At 41.2% G+C, this 21,820-nt stretch overlaps 1 protein-coding gene across 1 annotated transcript in view; it reads left to right on the top strand.

The window, feature by feature from the left end:
* Window positions 1–21,820, top strand: part of LOC126384665 (proton myo-inositol cotransporter-like) — a 109,476-nt gene that overhangs the window by 11,232 nt on the left and 76,424 nt on the right. Inside the window, exons 2-3 of the mRNA XM_050035835.1 lie at window positions 6,055–6,214; window positions 7,652–7,857. Coding sequence (XP_049891792.1) covers window positions 6,055–6,214; window positions 7,652–7,857 — 366 coding nt within the window. The remainder of the gene's footprint in view (window positions 1–6,054; window positions 6,215–7,651; window positions 7,858–21,820) is intronic.

Below are 21,820 nucleotides of genomic sequence, written 5' to 3'. Positions count from 1 at the left end.
CATTACACTCAACCTTGATACATATTCTAATATAACACAGTCTTTTTAAAAAATGGTGGATTGAACTGCATTCAGTGATATAGTATGGCCTTTTTTGTTCAAGGTCCACTTACTGCAACTTATACAGAGCCTTCAGCCGCATCTTGTGGCCCTCATCAGCAAATGCAGTTTGCTTGGTACAGATGACCTATGTATGGAATTTTAGTTATGTGATAATAGGTGGTTGTATTTGGGGGATGGGAGGATTGTGACCCATGTAATGAGTAGGGATGGGAAAAAAACATTGATTCTTAGATACGGCGTGATTCTTGAAAGATTATATCTCGATACAGAAAAGTCAATAATCAGAAATTGAAAACCAGTTCTCAACATTGTGATCACCTGTATCAGTTTTCGACCGGGCTGTACGTTCCTTACAGCTGAACCAACTGCATGGTGAAAAGTAACGGACTTCAACGTATCCGTTGTTTTAACGTTCTGAGGGAAGATAGGCTTCCATTTGTTACTATTGAGTTAACCCATTTTTTTATTTTTCTTTGTTGGACTATAAGAGAAAGGTTCCTATATGTATTTGAGAGTCAGGTGTTATGTCAAAAATGCAAGATCTGAGGTTTCATAGAAGCAAACAGACATACTTTATTAAAAAGCATTGAAACCTATTGAAACTAATGGAGAACGGCTCCTTAAGTGAATGTTTTCACCTGCTATGTGACTAATAACAGTTCTGTGCAACTTTTATTTATATGGAATATATAGACAGAAGCCCCTCGCATGTGTATGTACTGAAAATTATACAAATCCCAAAATTTTTGTTGCTTTTTCTAGAACATTTTCTACAATTGAATTAAGACTGGTAGAACAAGATTTCCGCACACTTCCATTGATGAAGTGTTTCACTTCATTGTTGAGCTTTAGGTCTGTTAGACCTTCATCAGAGCATACCAAGACCAAGCTGGGTGGAGCAGTGGCTGTTCTGCAACATCTTCAATTGTATTAAAAAAGCAGAAGTCCCTAAGTGTTCCCAAAGACTAAATATAGCATGGTAAGAAAATGGCTGTAGCTAAGAAACTAGAAGACACACAATCAAATATTTAGCATCTATGAACTCATAACAAGTCGAATATCAAAGATAATATTTCTTATGCATAACATTTACTATGTCACGTGTCAGTTCAGAGGAGGACCCAAAAGCAGACTAACAGACAGTTTGGTTTTCACAAAAAAGCAAGCTTTAATGTAGCCAATTGAAAACATCCAGTACAGGCAGGCAACTCAACGTCCAAACCAACTAACTGAGAAAAACACGATCAACAGGGATGAGCACAGGAATAATGCAGGAACAACCACAGAACGCACCCAAGAGGAACACAGACGAAATGACACGGAACAAAGGCAAACACACAGGTGTATATACACAGAAAACTAATCACAAGAACAAGACACAGCTGGAGTAGGAGGACACTGGTAAAAGGAGGGAAATGGGAACACTAGGGTGGAGCAAACAAGACTAATACAGAACAGGTGTGAAGGGAAGACTCTGGGAACAGGGAAGGACTAATGAGACAGGTGTGACAGAAAACAGGCGGGAAAACACACAAAGATAGGAAGTTAAACCAGACACGACACATGAGGAGAGAATCTACAAAATAAAACAGGAAGCAGATTAAACATGAATGAATAACATGAAACAAGAAACACAAACAGAAAACTCCACAATTTAAGCGTCTTTGCACCCATTTTTTAAAACAATCCTGACTTTGAACATTAATAAAAGGCTACTCTTTTCATGTCATCTCTCAAAATTTCAAGATAAGGCATAAAAAAATTGAGATATAACTTTGTTTTTCACAAGGGACATTGCTGGCTGTACCGTTAGATACTTGCCCAAAGTGTTCGTACCAAATTTCAAGACTTAAGACGAATCAGAACACATGTTGTGGCATTCTCTTCGTATACTAAATATGGACACAAATGGGTTAATCAAAGATAATGGAAGTGAATTCATGTGTTTATTTTAACTGTGGATCATTACAAATATGCTGTGTTTTAAAAGTAGGAAGTGAGAAACACTAAATCATGTATAGAATTCAAAATTTTGATGCATCAAGATGCACTGGTAATCGTTTGTGCCTATTGATTCCTTCCCCTAGTCACAAGGCCACTTTACTGTGTATGTGACAAAAGTAGCACAGTGCATTTACTACAGAAATTTGCTATTTTAAAAGTCCTGCCTCTATTGTAACATAGAACGTAGAGGTTAGGTTTTTGTCGTGTCTGTCTTTCAGCAACATCTCTCAAAAGCTTATGAATGGATTTCCATCAAACTGGCCTCATGCCAAAGAGCAGCTGATTAGATTTCGACGGTGATCTGGATCTCGGATTTCCGCCCTCAGATGATAATCCTTTTTTTAAAGCCATAACTAAGATAAAGACTTGACTCTAATTCCTTAGGGTATGTTTGCACGGGCAAGAAATCAATTTGAAGACGTAAGAGAGCAGACTGATTTCTCTGGGTGTAACAGCAGTCTGGGTCACAGCCCTTGGCAGAGTCGAGGAGTTTCTCTCCTCTGAGCATTCAACACTCAACAGCAGACCGGGCTTTGAATCATGACTGTTAACTTTTCCCACAGTACAGTGCGGGGAAATAAGTTTTTTTGGTTAATGATCTGATGTTGTGTACGACTGCAAGAAATGTAACTGAGCTTTGAAATGTTGATGATGGTGATTTTCTTTCCCAAATCTCTCTCTCTCCTGCGGAGATTTTGTGAGGACTCCTCTCTCTCGGTTATCGATTTCCCTTCCCAGAGCTGCCACAGCGTGGTGCCCGCTCGGAGACTGGTTTCCCAGCAAGTGGTTGCCATAGCAACAGGTAGCCACGTAGTCATGGTGGCCGATGAGGGCAGGGTGGTGGCAGCGGGGAGGGGAGGGAGAGGGAGAGGTGAGACAGGGGGGAGGGGAGGGGTGTATAGAAAGCAGTGGCAGACTATTAATAGAGCTTATCAGGAGCCAGCTGCAGAAAGCCGTGGTCTCATGGCACCTTGTCAGATACATCCGAGGCAAACACACTGTTTGTTCTGTGTGTACGTGAGTACAGGAGCGTGCATGTGACTATGTATGTGTGTGCGTGCGTGTGTGTGTGTGTGTGTGTGTGTGTGTGTGTGTGTGTGTGTGTGTGTGTGTGTGTGTGTGTGTGTGTGTGTGCAAATGGATGTTTTCCAGATCAGAGTAGTGCAGAGCCCATTACTGAGATGGACCATGGTATGTGTTTGTGTCCCCTGGATTCACCTCACATCCACATGATGTTATTGCTGTTGTTTGTTGATGTCAGGGTCAGAGGTCAAAGTCATTAGAGATTACTGAAATAATTGTAATTGGTAATAATTATGTAAATAATGTTGTACACACTTTGGTTTTGTGATTTTAGACTTGCAATTAAAAAATAAAAAACATAATCAGGCTGTTGTCATGCACTGTACGTAGGTATACCTGCGAAGAATAATGAACCAGAATTTCTGTATAATCTACGTTATCATGAACCAGTAATTGATTTCTAATCCACGTAATCAGGAAGGCTGCACTGATGGAAAGGAAAGATGGAAGTAATATTAAAACCAAAAGTCCATGTATGGAGGCAGATTGGAGTGGTGGATGTGTCCCAAAACACAGGACTTTCCCCTTGGAGACCAATGTTTGTGTCCTGTGTGAAACCAAGTGAACTTTGAGTCATTTTAGGGTATGTCATCACAATGTTTCTTTTCCTAAAACTATGTAACTTTACATTAAGTACGTTATGTTCAGTACATAACTTTACGTGACAGCACCCAACCCTGTTTTTTTCCTAAACCTAACCTAAGCCAAGTAACATTACATTAAGTTTGTAACATGTTGATGCCATTCATGGGACGCTAATTTGTTAGATATCATTCAAACCATTTTATGAGGACACATTGCTATAATAAAGTAAAGAACTCCTGTACACTGTCTACACTTACAATAATCAGAAATTTAATGGGTTTTGATACAGAGACCTTCATCAGGTTATTTTACAAGACAGAGGGAGAGACCATCTGTAGTAGGTTGATTGGCCCACATGGACCAATCAGTTCACACTACAGACTAACGTCACTCATTGAATTAAGAATCATACGTAATAATCACATCATGGTTCCACAGGCCTGCAATATAGATAGAAAGCTACCAGACACAGATAAATATTCTTACAATATCTGATAAAAAAATAAATCTGGTTAGACCTTCAAAAAACTGTCCCCTAGAATCTGCCCAGAAACAAAAAGAGAGCATCAGACAGGAAAAATAATAATAGAAGAAGTAAATAAAGAAAAAATACAGAAAAAAATAAAGCTTTTACCAAAATGGTTCCTTCAAGATAAATCTAAAACAGAAGGCAACTCTTTAAATGTCACAGAAAACAGTACCTCAAGAAGAAGTAATCATGGGTGACATTGTCTGTAATGTAATGTCCAAAAAGCTTCATGTTTTTAACAAGCCACGATCGCCCTCTCTACATGTTGGGCTGACTTTTTTAAAAACATTAAGCAGTCATGCTGCATCACTGACATGAACAGCTACAGGAAAAACCTTTATGTTCCTTCATGTAGCACTTTTATGTAAACATATACATCATCAGTGTTCTGGTAGTTTTGCCTACATACACTAAGCCACGTGGACAATGTAGCATGTGCACAACCTGTGGAGGCAAAAGCAATTATAGGACACTTTTGATGGGAAATACTTTGATTGTGTGAGGATGGCAAAAACTGTTTTGAAAGTGTTGTGTCACTGTGCACAGCTGCCACAGTGGTTAGTTAGTTAGTTACTATCAGGCTGGGGGCATAAAAGTCTGTGTTGTGTATGTTGTGTAGGCTTGTGATGTGCAAAATCAGCGTGAACCAGTGGTCTGAATTCAAACGTCAAAAGTTTTATGACATGTGAGTGAGAAGAATAAGAGGTGATGCAAGTTACAGAAAGTCAAATTTTTCTCATCTTTTTTTTCAACATTCACAGAGTTTCAATTTAAAACTGAGTTATTTTAAAACTGTCTAGTTGTAATATAAAGATGTTAATTAGTTGATGTGGCTTTAAGGTAGGTTGTTGGAGTAGTAGTAGGTGGTGCTGGGGTGCTTCCCCAGGAAAGTTTTAGTGTCAAATGCTTAATTTCCTGCATTTGGGTGAATTAGCAAATGTTAGCATGCTAACACACTAAACCACTACAATAAGTTAAACGTACTTAATAAAGATGAGCATGTTAACAGTGTCATTGAGGGCATGTTAGCATGTTGATGTTAGCATTTAGCTCAAGTGTAACCCCACAGAGTCAACAGTGACGCTGTATTTATACATTTGTCATGATTTTCAGGATTAAATGAAGTTATTTAGTTATTTAATATATGATATGATACGATGCGATACGATATGATACAATACGGTACAATACGATACGGTTCGATACGGTATGGTACGATATACTTTATTGTAACAGTGTCATTGAGGGCATGTTAGCATGCTGATATTAGCATTTAGCTCAAGTGTAACCCCACAGGGCCAACAGTGTGGCTGTATTAGTACATTTGTGATGATTTTCAGGATTAAATGAAGCTATATTTAATATATGATACGATACAATACGATACGATGCAATGCGATACGATGCGGTACAATGCGGTGCGGTGTAAAACGATACGGTTCGATACGGTATGGTACGATATACTTTATTGTCCCCGTAGTAGGGAAATTTGTCTTTGACTTAAGTGCTGTGCACATTGCCTACATTGCCTACATTACATATGTTACATTATAAGTTATATGGGGTTAAGGTCAATCGCTTGGGTAATGTTAGTACAAGGTTTTTGTCATGTCTAAGCTTATAAACTTGCCCTGTTGGGTCCATATGTGGTCATTTTTTTGCTTCTGTCATAAGCAAGTCTGGCAAGCAAGTTCTTTCTTTGAGAACAAGCAACATCTGCTGTACAAGACACAATCCCTGAGTCACCTGCCGCTAACTGTCGCCTCTTTCTTTCTCTTCTTGCTGTGCAGGTATTGCCTCTATGACAGTGCCAGTGTATATCGCTGAGGCCTCTCCGCCCCACCTGAGGGGTCAGCTGGTGACGGTTAACACCCTCTTCATCACCGCTGGACAGTTCACTGCCAGCCTGATCGACGGCGCCTTCAGTTACCTGCAGCGCGATGGGTGGAGGTCAGACACAGAGAAGTGCACCTCACACACACATATATGACGTATTAAAGGGTAAAATAACTTGAAATGGCATCTTATACAGCTGCTTTAATACACTTTTAGGTACTTAAACTTTTCATGATCGATGGTCATATAGTCAGATATATGAGCGTCTTTTCTTTGGGTTCTTATCATATCAAATGCCAGAAGAAGTCATGCCGGCTCAAACCCTCACTCCAAATGTCAACACATGCACGGGTCAGCCCCTAACATTTGCTGAGAGCAGCCGCGCTGTACATCTGAAAGGTACATTATGCCGCTTCCTCCGTCCTTCTTCTCTCTTTTATCTGTTCCCCTCTTCCCTCTTCTCGGCGTCTTTTCCTGCTGTCACACTGAATGCAGCTTTATAGCCTCCCGGGCGTTTGAATGTTGAGCTATGAGATACTTTAGATAAGAATCGTCCTTTTTGCAAGGATTTGCTTCAACTACATTTCTGATTGAGGTGGCAGAGATCGTTTAGAAGCTCCTAGATTGCTGTGATTCGTACGTGATAATGGCTTTTCGGAGACACTTACTGAGTTTAGAGTATGAATGTTGTCTGATTGACGTCTTTGCCTTCGCAGCAGAACAAAAGCCTTATATATCTGTGTGTTTATCTCGGTAAAAATATATATGGATTTTTTTCCTTTCTTTGGAGTTGTATAAAACGCCGACGTGCCGCTTCTCCACTTCATCTACCTCTCTAGAGATAAATCCCTGCAACATTTTATCATAATCACAGTCTTTTCCTCCCTCTTGCACGCTCATGTTCTTTGCCTTCACCACATAATATTTGGGATTTGTGGAACGACCCTTTTACAGAGTGCGCTGAACCCTGATTGTGTGCATGAGTGGATACAGAGAGACAATTTCCCTCTCGACATAATAGTCCAATATATCAGTGGTTTTCTTTGGCTAAGTTATTCTGGTTCTGGTATTAGAAGACAGCACTTTAAAGTTTTGGTTTGCTGTCAGAAATGCAGCAGTTAGCCATGCGGTCTAAGTGTATGTTAATGTGTGAACTAATGATGAGATTTTTGACAGAATATCTGCTCTTTTAACTGATCAGAGGAGGAACTGATAGATTTTTTTTACTTGTTACAGCACTATCTGTTACACTCAGGGTCAGAGTTAAATGCTAAATGTAAATGTTAGGTTATTTTAAGCAGAAGAATCTGAAAAAAAGAGCCTTGACATTTTCCCCAGTGTCTAATTTTAATGAACTAAACCACCTGATGCTTGCTGGCAAATAGCTCAACATAAACTAAACGCTTGGGGAACCTCATTGCACCCTATCTCTGTAACAAATGCCAAAAGAATTTAAGCCAAAAACCTAAAACAAAACACCTGGTGATGTAGTTTCTGTGATCATAATTTTATTCCTCACTCCATGTATCCCCTCCCTCCCTCCGTCTTCAGGTACATGTTGGGTCTGTCGGTGCTCCCCGCCGTGCTCCAGTTCATGGGATTCCTGTTCCTGCCTGAGAGCCCTCGCTGGTTAATCCAGCGTGGGCTGACCCAGAAGGCCCGCCGCGTGCTCAGTCAGATCCGAGGCAACCAGAATATTGATGAAGAGTACGACAGCATCAAGAACAGCATTGATGAGGAGGAGGACAGCGGAGGAGGTAAGGGGGGGGGTGAGAGGAGGGAGGATTGGAGCAAGAGAGCAGCACAGGCATTTTGTTTTAGCAATCTTTATGCTTATCCTTATCTTTATTTAAGGTCACTTACAGATGTTTGAGGAAGGCCTTTTATCTTACTGGCATAGCAAACTGCATTAATTAATGCTGCTCTTGTCTGTGCGTGGATGTGAAGGTACAGTAAACAATTAACGATCAACCGCTTACATGGATCACAAAGCTTGGGACAGAGTCAGTACTATACAAATGCTGTGAAAATAATTCACCTTTAGTAATATGATAGTCTGTTTTGGGTCTTTTCATGCATGACAACATATGGAGACTTTTTGGTTATGGTACTTTGCCTTGCAGAAACAGGTCTGCTTCCAGCTGGTGCTGCATGCACACTGAAATCATGACGGGAGAATAAAGTCATTTTCTTTCCATGAATAACGTAGTGTCCTCAAAGCTTATACTGTAGCTGCTAGTGATGGAGACAGGAAATGAGTGCACACAGGGAAAGCACCTGTGTGTGACCAGCTCACCCTTTTTCCCCTTCAAGAACAGCAGCCTTGTGGGTAACCTGTGAGGGTATGGCATGTACCTCACTGTATATGGAGGGAAGCAGCTCTCTCGGGGTGTCATGGTGAAGACGGCAGGCAGCAAAAAGTGATGATGGTCAGAAGAATTAAGTGTCTAGATAAGTTCACGGCTACTGTTCAACCTCATGAGAAGGCCATGTTTGTTGTTTGTGGTGAAGATTGCAATAAAGCCATTGTTAGTTAACGGCGCCTGAACGCCTCGCCATCCTTCCTTCTGCAGAGTGGTCCAGACCGCTAGAAGCCAGTTACCAGCTAGTAAGGAGCCAAGCTTAATTTTTGTTAATAAGACAGCTTGGACTCGGTAAGCTGTCATTGAGAGAGGTAACGTGGTTGAAACCACCCTCGTCATGTGGATTGATGCCCAGTCATGTAATGCCCACGTAACTAAACAGCTGTGCTGTATTTTGAAATAGTCAGTACAGTTCAGTAATTAGCGAAGCTTTCTGCCTCAATACTTTGTATATTCACGTCATAAAAGTACCAATGTTGATAAGACAGTAATCTGCATGAGAAATAAAAAAAAAAATTGATAAGGCAGTCCCTTGAAAGTCGAAGTTTTGAATCATTAGTTGGAGACGCCTCAGTCGAGTGAGATTCTTCAACTCCAGCAGTCTTTTTTTGTTTTATGTTTTGCCAATCAGTGCACTTTTGACGATGTTTCAGTCCCCCAATTTAGCTGCGGAGTGACCCCCCCCTTACCTTCACACTGCTGGTACAGGCAGCTGCAGACCCAGACCCAGGGTGAGTTTAAGGGTGCTCTCACACCTGTCCTGTTTGGTTTGGTTCAATCAAACTCAAGTTAGTTTGCCCCCTAAGTGCGGTTCGTTTGGGCAGGTGTGAACAGAGCAGTCACACTCGTTTGTGGGGAGAACGTGTTCCGACCTCGATCCGAACCAACTGCAGTCACATGACGCATTGTTTCGGTTAAACATGAGTATGTTACAGTCCTGGAGGATTATTAATGTGCACCTCCTCCTGTACTGCCTTAATATGCACATTCAGCACATCCAATGCATCAAAACATTGTTTTCTAGTTGGAGCCGCGCCTCGTTTTCAAACTGTATGGTTTGACTAAAATGAGCAATGACAGCAATATAGTCCACGATGAGCAGCGCTAAAATCAACCTGCGTAGTTGTCCCTCCATTGTGACATTAAAAAGTGTCACATTTATCTTGCAAGTGTACTCTTCTTCAACATTTTGTTTACTTCCTGGATTTTTACCCCGCATGGAAATTCTGACCAATCAAGAGCAGCTTTCTCACTCAAGACATTTGATCTGATCTGCCTGTAAATGCTGCCGTGAGAACACGAACCAACTCTAGGCAATTGTGCAACTGTGTTACCAAATCAGTCCCTGATTCAGACCAAAGCAAGACAACTCTAGGTCTGAAAGCACCCTGAGTGAGTAAAAGAGGCTTTGCTCAGTCAGGCTCTGACATATCGTTATCTTCTGCCTTCTGCTAGAAGTGGTGAATTTACAGCTCACAGCAACTTAATACAATACAGTCTAAGGCTTTTGTTTGATTTCTACTGTTGGCAAAAGATGTTGTTGCACATTTCTGATCTGTCGTTAGAGTAGTTAGCATGCAATAGCTTTGAGGGTTAACTTGAATTGTTTAAACCCTGTTTTAAACTCTCCAACTCTGTATGTGGAAAAAAAGTAATAGTATTTGTATTGAACAGCCAAATCTGATGTCAAAAAGCTGTTGTCCAACAATGTTTGGACTAATACCCAGGTATCTTAGCTCAGGTGTGTTGAATGGTGTCACACAGCTTCTACATTTTACAAAGAAATTAGAGCAAAGTGTTGGTAGGTCAGTGTAAATGAGGTGTAACCAAATTAAAACTGCATTATCACCTATAAGGGTGACAACGCCTCTGACGCACAAGCTTTTAAGGCATCCCATTAGTGCTGCAGGTCAGAGGTCACTCATCATCTTTACACAGGCTCTCTTAGGGAGCCCAACAATAGGTGACCTCCTCCAGTGAAAAGGCACACAGAGCTGTGCGAGTAACAGGATGATTGGAAAAACATGTTTGAAAGGGACTGGCTAATTCCTGGGCTCATGTTATTAACACCTCGCAGATGATCGAGTCACAACCCTGAGCCTTGAAGGCAGCAGCCTCCTTTTCAGTCACTTTGATGTCCTCCTCAGCGAGCGAGGCTGATTAGACAGTTCATGCTCCCCTCCTGCTGTGTGATGAGGTCCTTCCTACTGAAGCAACAATAAGTCATTCAGCTGCTCCGCTGCATTCCCTTGACTCCTGGGGCGATGATAGCGACCTGCCAAATCAGTGTGAGCGGCAGTGTGGGATCTTTTCTCTTGATTTTCTGTTGACGTGGTTTGAGTTTCTCTTTTGTCCATCTGCTCATCCATGCTGGCTTTTAGTGCTCAGGGTGTCTTTGTAGTTCCTCTCTTCCCGTACAACAGTGAATGTGTCCTCACCCAGCAGCAGATGTTAAGAGCAGTATGTTGTTGAAGCTTTTGTGGACTGGATGTACAGCTACAGTGTTGAATCAAGGCTCGGTTCAGAAATAATCTGACAGATGGGGTCAAATCTTGAAAATGGGTTGTTGAAAATAATGCAAAAGAACATTCTGATATTGGATTAGGTCACATTAATCCAGTTTTGGTTTGGATCTGGGTCAAACCTTCAGTATGTGCTGTTTAAAACTGTTTAGTTGGACTGGGATACCTTTGAGCCAAAAAAATCCCAGCAGAAGGATGAAGTGAGGGTGGATTTCAGGAACAAAATGTATTAAAACTAATAGATTTATTTATATTTTGTACTTGATTTGTTTAACCGTCACAATGATAAAGTGGATAAAATAGACCATAGGCTGCCTACTACACTGGATTTACACTGGACCTTCAAATTTGTGTCGATACAATATGATACGATATGATACGATACGATACGATACAACACGATACAACACGATATGGCATAAAACAATACCACACAATACGATACGATACGATATGACACGATGTGATGCAATACTATATGGTACGATGCGATATGATACAATGCGATATGATAGGATACAATCTGTTGGTATACCTTGGCGAAATTCATCTTGGACTCTTGGACTGGAGGTGTACAAGTATTGCTGCCTTACAATCATAGTCCAGAAGAAATGAAAAGCATACACTGTAAAAACTTAAAAACACACACTGCACATGGCAGTGTTTCACATCAGCCATTCATGTATCGCACACAACACCTACACACAGCCTAGATTTACGAAAAGACTGCAGCACTCCAGCAGTGAAATCAGCGCTGTAAATAGAGATCTCTGGTACAAAGGCAACCAAACAAAGTGAAGGAGGTCAGTGTAATGAAGTAGACAGAAAATACTTTCTTCTTCATGGTCAATTATTGTGTGAGCTGACCTTTGCTTGACCACTGGGATGCTGCTGTGTGATACGAGGCTTTGCCAGTGTGAGCAGACAGTATTGAGTGCTGCTGTCAGAATGACGGCTGACTGAGCTTTATTAGCTAATATTGCTGTTTCATACCACTTGTGACAAAGATGAAATGGTCTTTATTTCAGAGGCTGCCTGTGTGGTACACTCCGATCTGATCCTGCAAATCTTTACCCGCCTCTAATCTCTTTTCAATCCTGGCTCAAACCAGTCCACATACACACATTCCTATTTACCCACATTTCATCCTTCTCTTTATCTACCATCTGTTTGTGCTTGTGTGTGTGAGAGAAGGCAAGACTGAAATACAGTTAAATCCACAAAAGAGCGACATTATGCACATTCACATGCACAGAGCATATGGTGTCATAATTGCTGCAGTGATTTGAATTTGAATTCAGTCCCAAAAAACACTGACTTACACTGTTGCAACCTCCCAAACAGGACAAAAAGCTAAAAGGAATAAAGCAACTGACATGCATACTTTTTTTTTTTAGCCTTTCCAAAACCATAAATGCAAGAGCACAAGTGTAAGGAATGGAAATACGTGGATTAAATTGATTATGTCAGCTTTAGGGTAAGCTGCAAATGTTAGCATGTAGGGCTAATTAGCTTACAACCTACAGTAGCAACCACATCCTGGACACTGCTAGATATGAGTGTAGATTGGAGATATCGGCCGCAGATTTGTCTGCCTGGTCTCCAATATAATGGAACTAGATGACACTCAGCTTGTGGTGCTCAAAACGCCAAAAAAATACTTTTGAAAAACTCAGCAGCAATGTCTCTTTGCAGAAATCATGACCGAGTTACTCAGGATAATCCACAGACCTTATTGTGAGCAGTTTCATATAGGAACTGTTGAGTTTTTACTAAACTACTCCTCGGGGTGGCATGGTGATGCAGTGGTTAGCACTGTCGCCTCACAGCAAGAGGGTGAGGGAGCCCTTCTGTGCGGAGTTTGTATGTTCTCCTTAGGTCAACTTAAGTTTTCTCCAGGTGCTCCAGCTTCCTCCCACAGTCCAAAGACATGCAGGTTAATTGGTGACTCTAAATTGTTCGTAGGTGTGAATGTGAGTGTGAATGGTTGTTGTCTGTCTCTATGTGTCAGCCCTGTGATAGTCTGGTGACCTGTCCAGGGTGTACCCCGCCTCTCACCCAATGACAGCTGGGAAAGGCTCAATGGTTTCAATGAATAAACTATGCCTGCCAACCATATCACCTTGCAGAAGGAAGTGTGCATCTACTCATGTATGAGAGGCTTGGGCTGTTGACAGCGGGAGATGTAAACATTAATGGTGTCCTCTCTGACTAAGCTGTAATGTTAGCTAGCTCAATGGTGCTAAGTGAGCTAGCAGTAGATGCATTGAGTTTTTAAATGTATTTTTGGCGCTTCGAGCTCCACAAGCTGAGTGCCATCTAGTTCTATTATATTAGAGAGAAGGCAGACATCTCTATGGCCGCTATCTCCAACACTCAGCAACTCACACCAAAAAAAATTAGACTGATAAATAGCACTACAGGTAAGGACAAATATGTACTTTTTATTTTAAGATTAACTGTCCCTTTAAGACACTTCAGCAAGATTCCCTTTGAAGAAAGTGTCGACTTGAGTTTTCCACAAACTCATTAAGCTAACGTTAGCTTAATTAGCCAGCTAGCTGGAGCTGATAAAATGACAGCATTTGTCAATTTAGTGAGCAAAACTGTTGCTGTGTTGTGTATTTAATGGAACGGTCCTCCAAAACTGGGAAGCTGTCACTGTAAAGGCTGTCTGTCCAAAATAATGTTTCCCCCCTAGGACAACAATGCCCCCTCTTATTGTTAAGTGGGTTAATGTATCCTACCTTTTTCTAAATTATAGACCTACAAAGACAGGCCATTCTATTTTAGTCTTTCTAATCTTTTCAGCAAAGGAGACAACATCCAGGAAGTATAATGATAATAGCTTTTAGGGTTTTTTTGTTGTTGTTTTCGGGACCTTGAGAGCTTAAAGCCTGTAAATGTTTTATCATTGTATCAGTGGTAAAAGACCAAATGGTTTTACAATGAGAGAATCATAGGATAAGCCTAAATGGCTTTAAATTTGGGGTATTTCGTGATGCATTTAAAACTTTCTCGGCTGACTTTGGGTATTGCCACAACCTGCAGAGCTTGTTTTTTGAAGCAGAGTTGAGATTAAGTTGGAAATTACATATAGTTTCTACCCTCATAGCACATAAACTCTTAAACAAATTCATTTCCAGACATATTAGAAAAGCCACAAGACATAGAAAATATGGTTATCTGTATCTAAAAATTTGCATGCAAATGTTTTTTTTTATGTTTTATGTTTGTATAACTTTCTCTACTGGGTTATTGTTTGTCTCAGAATGTCTGCAATAAGCAGGGCAGGAGAGTAATGGAGGGAAAGAGAGTGGAGATAGAGTCGATTGAGAGGAGGGGACAAGTGGGCAAAAGGCTGAAAGAGGAGAGGAGAGGAGAGGAGAGGAGAGGAGAGGAGAGGAGAGGAGAGGAGAGGAGAGGAAATTGGATTCGTCCTACGACTAATCAACCTTGACAACAGAGAACACCATGTCTCTGTGAGGAGTGGCATCCATGGGTCCCCTGAGTCCATGTGGCCCGCCGTGAAGAGGAGCCTGTATCTCGCAGAAACACACACAATCACACACTGATGTGTAAAAACTCACACTCACACAGGCTGCTGATTGTCCCTCTTGTAGAACTCAGTGTGTGTCCAGCAGTTTCCTTTTTTTATTTTAACTCCTGTAACTCGTCACGGCAGTCATCCTACTGTGCACGACCAGGAGCACAGCAGGAGGCCTCCTCACACTCCCTGCTCATCCTGTAGTCGCCATTTAACACTGATTTAACTCAAAACATGAGTAGTAGCCCCAATATAAAGACTTTTAAGAATGTTCTGGCTTCTCTGTAATTCCAATTATCATGGCAGAAAATTGAACAGTGTGTCTGGTTTTCCTTCGTCGCCAGTAAACTGCATCGTTCATTTGGTTTTGGTTAGAATGATGATGGACCTGGGAGATTAAATTGGCAGCATGCCCACTGCACATTAATTACAAACGTACCAAATGAGTTCTGTAATGACGGTCGCTTTCTACCGAACTCACTAACACACTGCACTAAAAACTTCACACTGGCTGGCTGTTTGTTCTTAAATGTGCATAAAATAGCCTGTACCCTCTGCAGCCCATTTGCCACAGGCTGATGCTGCTTGATTACTAGAGTAGAATAACATGAGATGGATGTGTGGTTGTGATCTGGCTGTGAATTCAGTGGCGTTTGGCAGTTCTCTATACTCTAACAATACCTCTTGAGATGCATTGTGTCATTTCCTGAGTCCTTAGTCATTCCATTTGTCCAACTATTGGATAGTACATACCAACAAACAAGCACAGAAGCTTAGAAAACACACCAAACAGGACAAATACTAAAGGATATGTGCATGTGCCGACTGTTGCAGTTTCTCCCGATAGTTTCTTACTGTTTCTATTTTTCACCACGTTAAGCTTTCTTAGTTCTTGAACATTTTTACTTGCATATTATTAAGCTGTACCCTCTTTTATTTCACAGTTCCCCTCAGGGATCAATAAAGCCTTTCTGATTCTGTTTTTTTTTCTGAATAAAAATCATTACCTTGACATTCATTTATGCTCATTATAATAGTGAACATTAGAAGCAATGGCAACTTAATTACAGAACAAAAATGCTTTGTTTGTTGTGGCATTTCAAGGTGCTGTATTAGATATTCAGAGCGTTAATATAGAAGCAAACCACTTTGCTATATAAAAATATAGTGGAGTAATGGCTTCCTGAGCAGACAGTGAAGTCAGGGTACCGCTTTGTGTGTGTTATAATTTGAGCTTCTCTGTGGTTTGTTTCGGTAAGCCGGTCCATTCACGCATATATGCTAGTACATGTGTGTATTCCACTGGCTAGGTCAATGCCACAGCTTTGAACTGCGCTCAGGTTGCTTCAGGGTTAACACCAGCTTTGAACTGCGCTCAGGTTGCTTCAGGGTTAACACAATTAGCTCTGTTAGCACTGTTGTCATTGTTTAGCACTGTTTGTGGAGTTAGCACTGTTAGCTGCTAGCTGCCAGCTAAGCCAACTCCATGTTGAGAACTGTGTCCAGACAGCTCATACAGTCTGAATTTCACATAGAGCCCCTTTAAAAACAGTAAATTAAGAGACTCATGCAGTACATCACATGTCAAAATGATGTGTATGACACAAACATTTCAAAGTAAACTATTGGAAGTAACATTTTAAGATACATTATTTGATTTGGGATTATTACGACACACCATATCAGCGTCAGCCTCAGGTATAGGTTGCATTTTCCGATACCCGATCCATCTATTTTGATGATATCGGGGCCGATATTCGATCCAGATATCGGATCGGTGCATCCCTAGAAAAAACAAACAAACCTTGAGATGTACCATCTTGTTTTCGAGGGCGTCCTAACATTATTCAGAATATCAACAAATGGTTGACCTTTGTGGTATCACTTTATTTGGATAGTCTGCGTACAGATAGTGTACAGATTATTTGTTGCATGTTAACAGCTTGGTAGTTGAGATTCAACAGTTCAACTGTTTTTCTTCTTTTTTTTAAAGATATTTTTTGGGCAGTTTTGCCTATAATTGATAGGAAAGTCAAGTGTGAAAGGGAGAGAGAGAGAGAGAGAGAGAGGGAATGACATGCAGCAAAGGGCCACAGGCTGGAGTCGAACCCGGGCCGCAAATTAAGTGTTATGCTTTTTATTTCTGATACTAAAAAAAATGCTTTTAGTACCCTCAAAATACCTCTATAAACTGCATGTGTGGCGGTTCGAAGAAGCTCAAAATCAATTATGATATCAATGTGTTTTGTAGAACAACATGCAAGAAAGATTTATTTTTAGTAAGTAACGGTCACAGTTCTGCGTTCCTGGTCAACCTGCTCTTTTCTGCATGACCGGTCACTCAGCCCTCAGTCGGTAATTCTCCATCCACTAAGGTTTCCCGCACCTCCCTACCACTCCTACCTGCCTACCAATTACCTGTCGACTCATTTCCTGCTCCTGCCTGCCCACTACACCCACCTCATCAAGGTGACTCAGTTCCCCTGTTCCTCGTTACTCGCAGCCAGTACATACATACCTTGGCCTCACAGACATTCGTTGCCAGATTGTTCTTCGCCACTCATGCAAGACTCTCCAGCACTTTATTCCGGACTGATTTCTCTTCGCTGACCCTGCCTGCCTCTGACCTGCCTGCTTCATCTGATCCCTGATAAACGCATTAACCTTCTGCCCCTGACCACAAGACCTACTTCTGCATCCTTGGTTCTTGTTCATCTGTGGCTGCTTGGCATTTCCATCCAATGACAACAAGTGTTCCAGTCAGCTTACCTATGGTTTCCTGTGGTCCTGTGAGTACTTACCTGATGGCTTCTTGATCCTTCACCTAGCCTCAATCTACCTTCTGCCTCCTCCCTTCTGGTTCTTCTACATTGGTCTGAGTACTTACCTGGTTACGGATCTTATGCCTTCTCGACTACATCCCTGCCTGCTCCTCCACGGTACTGTTGCCTGCTGTTGAACTGGACTGTGTTTGTTGCTGGGCTACCACCCCTGTTCACTTGCCTGCCTCTCGGCCCAGTTCGACTTGCCAAACTAGCTGGGCTGCCAAGGACTTTGTGGAGAGATTTTGCTGGAGTGTTTGACCGTATTGTGTGCTGTTTACTAGCCCTGCTCTGTACCTGCTGAGTAATCACAGTAAACATCATCACCAGCTGTTCCCGGTCTCTGTTGTGCTGCTTTTGGGTCCAAATACCACCCGTAACAGTCACAGCTTGTTGTATAGTATAGTATAAAACCAGCTCTGTATAGTATAAAATTCCTACTGAACTTCATTCATGTAAAACTTAGAGGTAGCAAGAGATTTTCATGTCTTTCTCAACTTTTATTTTGAAGGTATAATGCAGTCCAAGGGTCAGAATCGTGTTTAAGTGTACGACTGCTTCCAGCAAGTTACTGCAGTCATGGCAAACTTCTATGTAAGACACTTTAAAGCTGTTTTATTTTGAAGGCTCACATTAATACAAGGAGGGTTTTGAAACTTTTAACAGGTACAACTTTGCGGAGAATCAGGCAGAAAGGGCAGACACTACATGACACAACATGATCTGACCTTTATAATGTGCTTCCACCTTTCAGCCGAACAGAAAACCAACATTTCTTGTGTCTCTTCTCATTCTCGTCAGTGTAGTTCTTAAATCACTGTGTTCGGTCTCAAGGTCCCTCGCTACTAAATTTAAAGTGAATCATCTGTTAATGTGTGACCGCCATCTGTGCCACATCATTTCATGCCTGCGCCACTAGTATGTTTGTAATTTTCACGCTCTTTGTAGGGCTGACGTATGACCTGGAGACCAGCTGTCGCCCTAGCAACCGGGCAGACAGATGGAGAGGACAGAGTGTTTGATAGACAGACAGATGGAAAATTTAAAGGAAGGTTCAAAACTATTTATTTGGTTCGTCTGAGCCTCCTGATTCACTCGGTCATGGTCAGGTGACGTCAAATACGCACCTCTCTGACCAAAAGCAGGAAGTTCTGGTTACCTGGTCACTACCATTTTCTAAAGTTCTGACTTAACCTTTGCGCTGTGCCCTGGAACATTCTGAACATAGCCAAAAAATAAGAAAATACAGGCAGAGAGCTGAGTCTCTGCAGATGATTACATGATTGAGAGTGGGTCATGTTTGATGAAAGGGATTGCTTTTGTATGAGTCTATAGCACTGGTTCCCAACCTGGGGGTCCTGACCTCCACTAGGTGTTGCGAAAACTTCACAGGGGGCCCCAGTTCTTCTTGACTTGAAGGTGTGTAAGAAAACTTTTCAAAAGAAGTATAGGCCTATATCTCAATATTTAATTAATTTCTGTGGAGAAAACTAAGTGAAATTGTTATTTTCTAAAGTTTGGATTATTATTAAAGATTGCAGCTTAACAGAAGTCACAGGACAAGGACACAGTGAAGAGCTGAACACGAGCTAGATTCACGATGCCTTCACACTCTGCTCAATAGCCTTGTTTTGCATCAGTAAAGTTTGCAGTTAAAGCCGCCAAAGAGCTAACAGTACAATGGCCAAGTGTCAAGGAGATGAAAACACTGAATTTCTGTTGCAGTATTCGCTATTTGCTTTAACTGTACAGTTTATCACTTGTTCTGTACTCTTATTATTATGCATTAAATATAGTAAGATATATCCATAACATATGTCACTTAGTCAGGGGTCGTCAGTTTACTCAATGATTTAAAAAAGGGTCCCTTAAGAAAAAAAGGTTGGGAACCACTGGTCTTCACATTGTTTTTTTTTTGTTACAAAAATCCTGCATAGTCTACCTTTAAATGAAAACTGTGGTGTGTTGAACACTGTGTTGTACTACACAAGTGCGCTGCCATTAAATACAGCAGGATTTAGTCACTGCTGATTGGGTAATACCTCTGACACAGCCACCAAACAAGTAGAGCCAGTTGCTTTCACAGAGTTTTAAGGAAACATGATGTTCAACCCAGTAATTAAACATCACCATAGTTCAGTTTTATGATTTAAAATGATCGATTATTTTGCATTAAATGCTAACTGAGAACATTAATAGTCATAATGATGTATAGACTTTAAAATAAACAAAAACGATAAAAACATCTATTACAGGCTCGTTAATGCTCGATGTTAGATACATATATGGATGCAGACAAATCTTTCTGTATGTATTTTGCTTTCATTTGCCCATATTCGTGCATGTTTTCTAAAAACTTGGGGATACGGACGAAATGAAGCAGTACCACCAGAAAACTCATGGGGGCAGTGGAGCATAGTTCAAGCGAGACGTGACTGTAGGACTCTCTAAGACATTTTGAAAATGGCGGAACAGAAGAAATCAGTGATAGAGTGAAGAGAATTCTCCGTCCACATGTCGTGATGTATTTAACGGCCTCATAAACCACCGCCGTCTACAAGGCTGCCTTCATTTAAAGGTACATTAGTTAGACCTCCTTCACCGTCGCCATGTTTGTTGCTGTCAGAAATGGTTGACTCTTCTCTTCAGTGCCATCTAGTGGATCTATGTATGGCACCATAAAGGATACAAGTATGAGGGCAGTGATGGTTACAGCGTTTGAAATGAACATTTTTGTATGTAAAGGGAGTACAAATGAAACTCAAGCAGGAGGTTGCAGTTCTTCCATTAGGCACCGGCACATATTAAGGCGCTCTCAACCTCCCATGAGTAGGTAGTAGGTACTCGTTAATCTACCTTAGAAGTGTCTTAAAATTAGGATGCTTTTATGAAACACGTCTTTAGCTTAAGAGGGTTTGTATGATGAATTTTACAATCTTTTTAACCTCAAGATGCTTTTGGGAGACAGGGCCCTGGATGAAAAAAAGGCCAAGTGATTCTATCTCCGACACGATGAACAGTTAAACAAGCATTACTGTAATAAACATTAACGGTTGTGAGACAATGTGAAGGCCACAATGTGAGTTTAAAGAATAGCAGGCATTCCATCAATTTGTCTTTGTTGCCCTTTAGAGTACTCATTAAGTCTGCTGTTACACTGCAGCCATGGATCCTCAGAGGAGAAACCTGGTCCAGTCCTTCAACCCCATAATTAGCCTTTTTTCTCTAAAAGATCTGCTCCTTTGGTCGGAAATACTCCACCATGATTGGCCCTTGGCCCTTGTTACATATGGTCAGTTGCTGTAATCATGACTCCTGCAGTGATTAGATGTGTGTGCTGTTGTACACAGATCAGCAAGAACATGAGTGTTAGATGTTTACCTGTAGCCTTGTAGTGTGTGTGCATGCGCGTGTGTGTGTGTGTTTTCTCACCTGGAAAAACAAAAACGCACCGTGCCCCTTTGCTGACATGTCGGTAGCCATGGAAACAACACTTCTCACTTCCCTTTTCCTCTCCCCTCAGACGATTAGAGTGTGAATAAAGCTCCTTCTCTCCCTTTCTTTCTCTCCCTTACACACACTCACACAAACTCACACACACACACATTTAACACGTCATGAATTTCGTAAGGTGCAAACGGCCCAGTGGTCAAAAAGATGACAGAAGGATTATTATAGAACGAACAGCTGAACACATACGTAGCTATCATCACATCGCTATCATCACCTGTCAAAATTAAGTCAGCATCCTGAGGCTCATCCTATATGCAGAGCAGTACAACTATATAATGTGAGATTATGGCGACCTTTGTTATGGTACAACAAAGTATTTTTATACCTCCATGACAGCGATGACGCACATATGTGACCAGCCATGGAAAAACCAGGAACAAGTCTCCCGAGAGGCATTTTGAGTTATTTACAGATTCTGAAAGTTTAGTTTCTAAGTTTTCCAACAATGTCTAACACATGGAAATCTGAAAATATTTGAAGAAGTTGTGGCCATTTGAATGCAGGCACTCCTCAAACTACTTTACTGAGAAATCCAGCCTGAACGATTCTGAATTCTCAGGTGCCAGGTAACACAATGCTGCTCATTTGCATCTCATGTAGATAAGCCCTACCCCCTACTGGTCTAGCTCTCAGTGACATCTGGTATCTGTTAGCCTGCAGGGCAGAAACTATTGTAGTAGTTTGAACAATGTAGTTAATGTTGATGTAGTGTTATTTTCCTTAAGCACTTTAGTGGACTGATCAGAATCAGAATGTACTTTATTGAAATGGAAATGCTTTTGTTACAAAAAGCCCCTGAATAAAGTTGATCATTGGGGGTGTACTATTCTGTATACAAACGTGTGTTTTGTGTTCCTCTGTGTGTGCGTACGTACATTTAATCCACAGTAAATGCCCTAAAACTCAAAAATACACGATCGGCCATCCGGTCAAAGTACACACATTAAACAGTT

The sequence above is a fragment of the Epinephelus moara genome, chromosome 23, assembly GCF_006386435.1.
Source record: "Epinephelus moara isolate mb chromosome 23, YSFRI_EMoa_1.0, whole genome shotgun sequence".
In the NCBI taxonomy this organism is placed as follows: domain Eukaryota; kingdom Metazoa; phylum Chordata; class Actinopteri; order Perciformes; family Serranidae; genus Epinephelus; species Epinephelus moara.
Note: the sequence above shows the minus strand (reverse complement) of the source record. Positions and strands in the feature narration are given on the sequence as shown.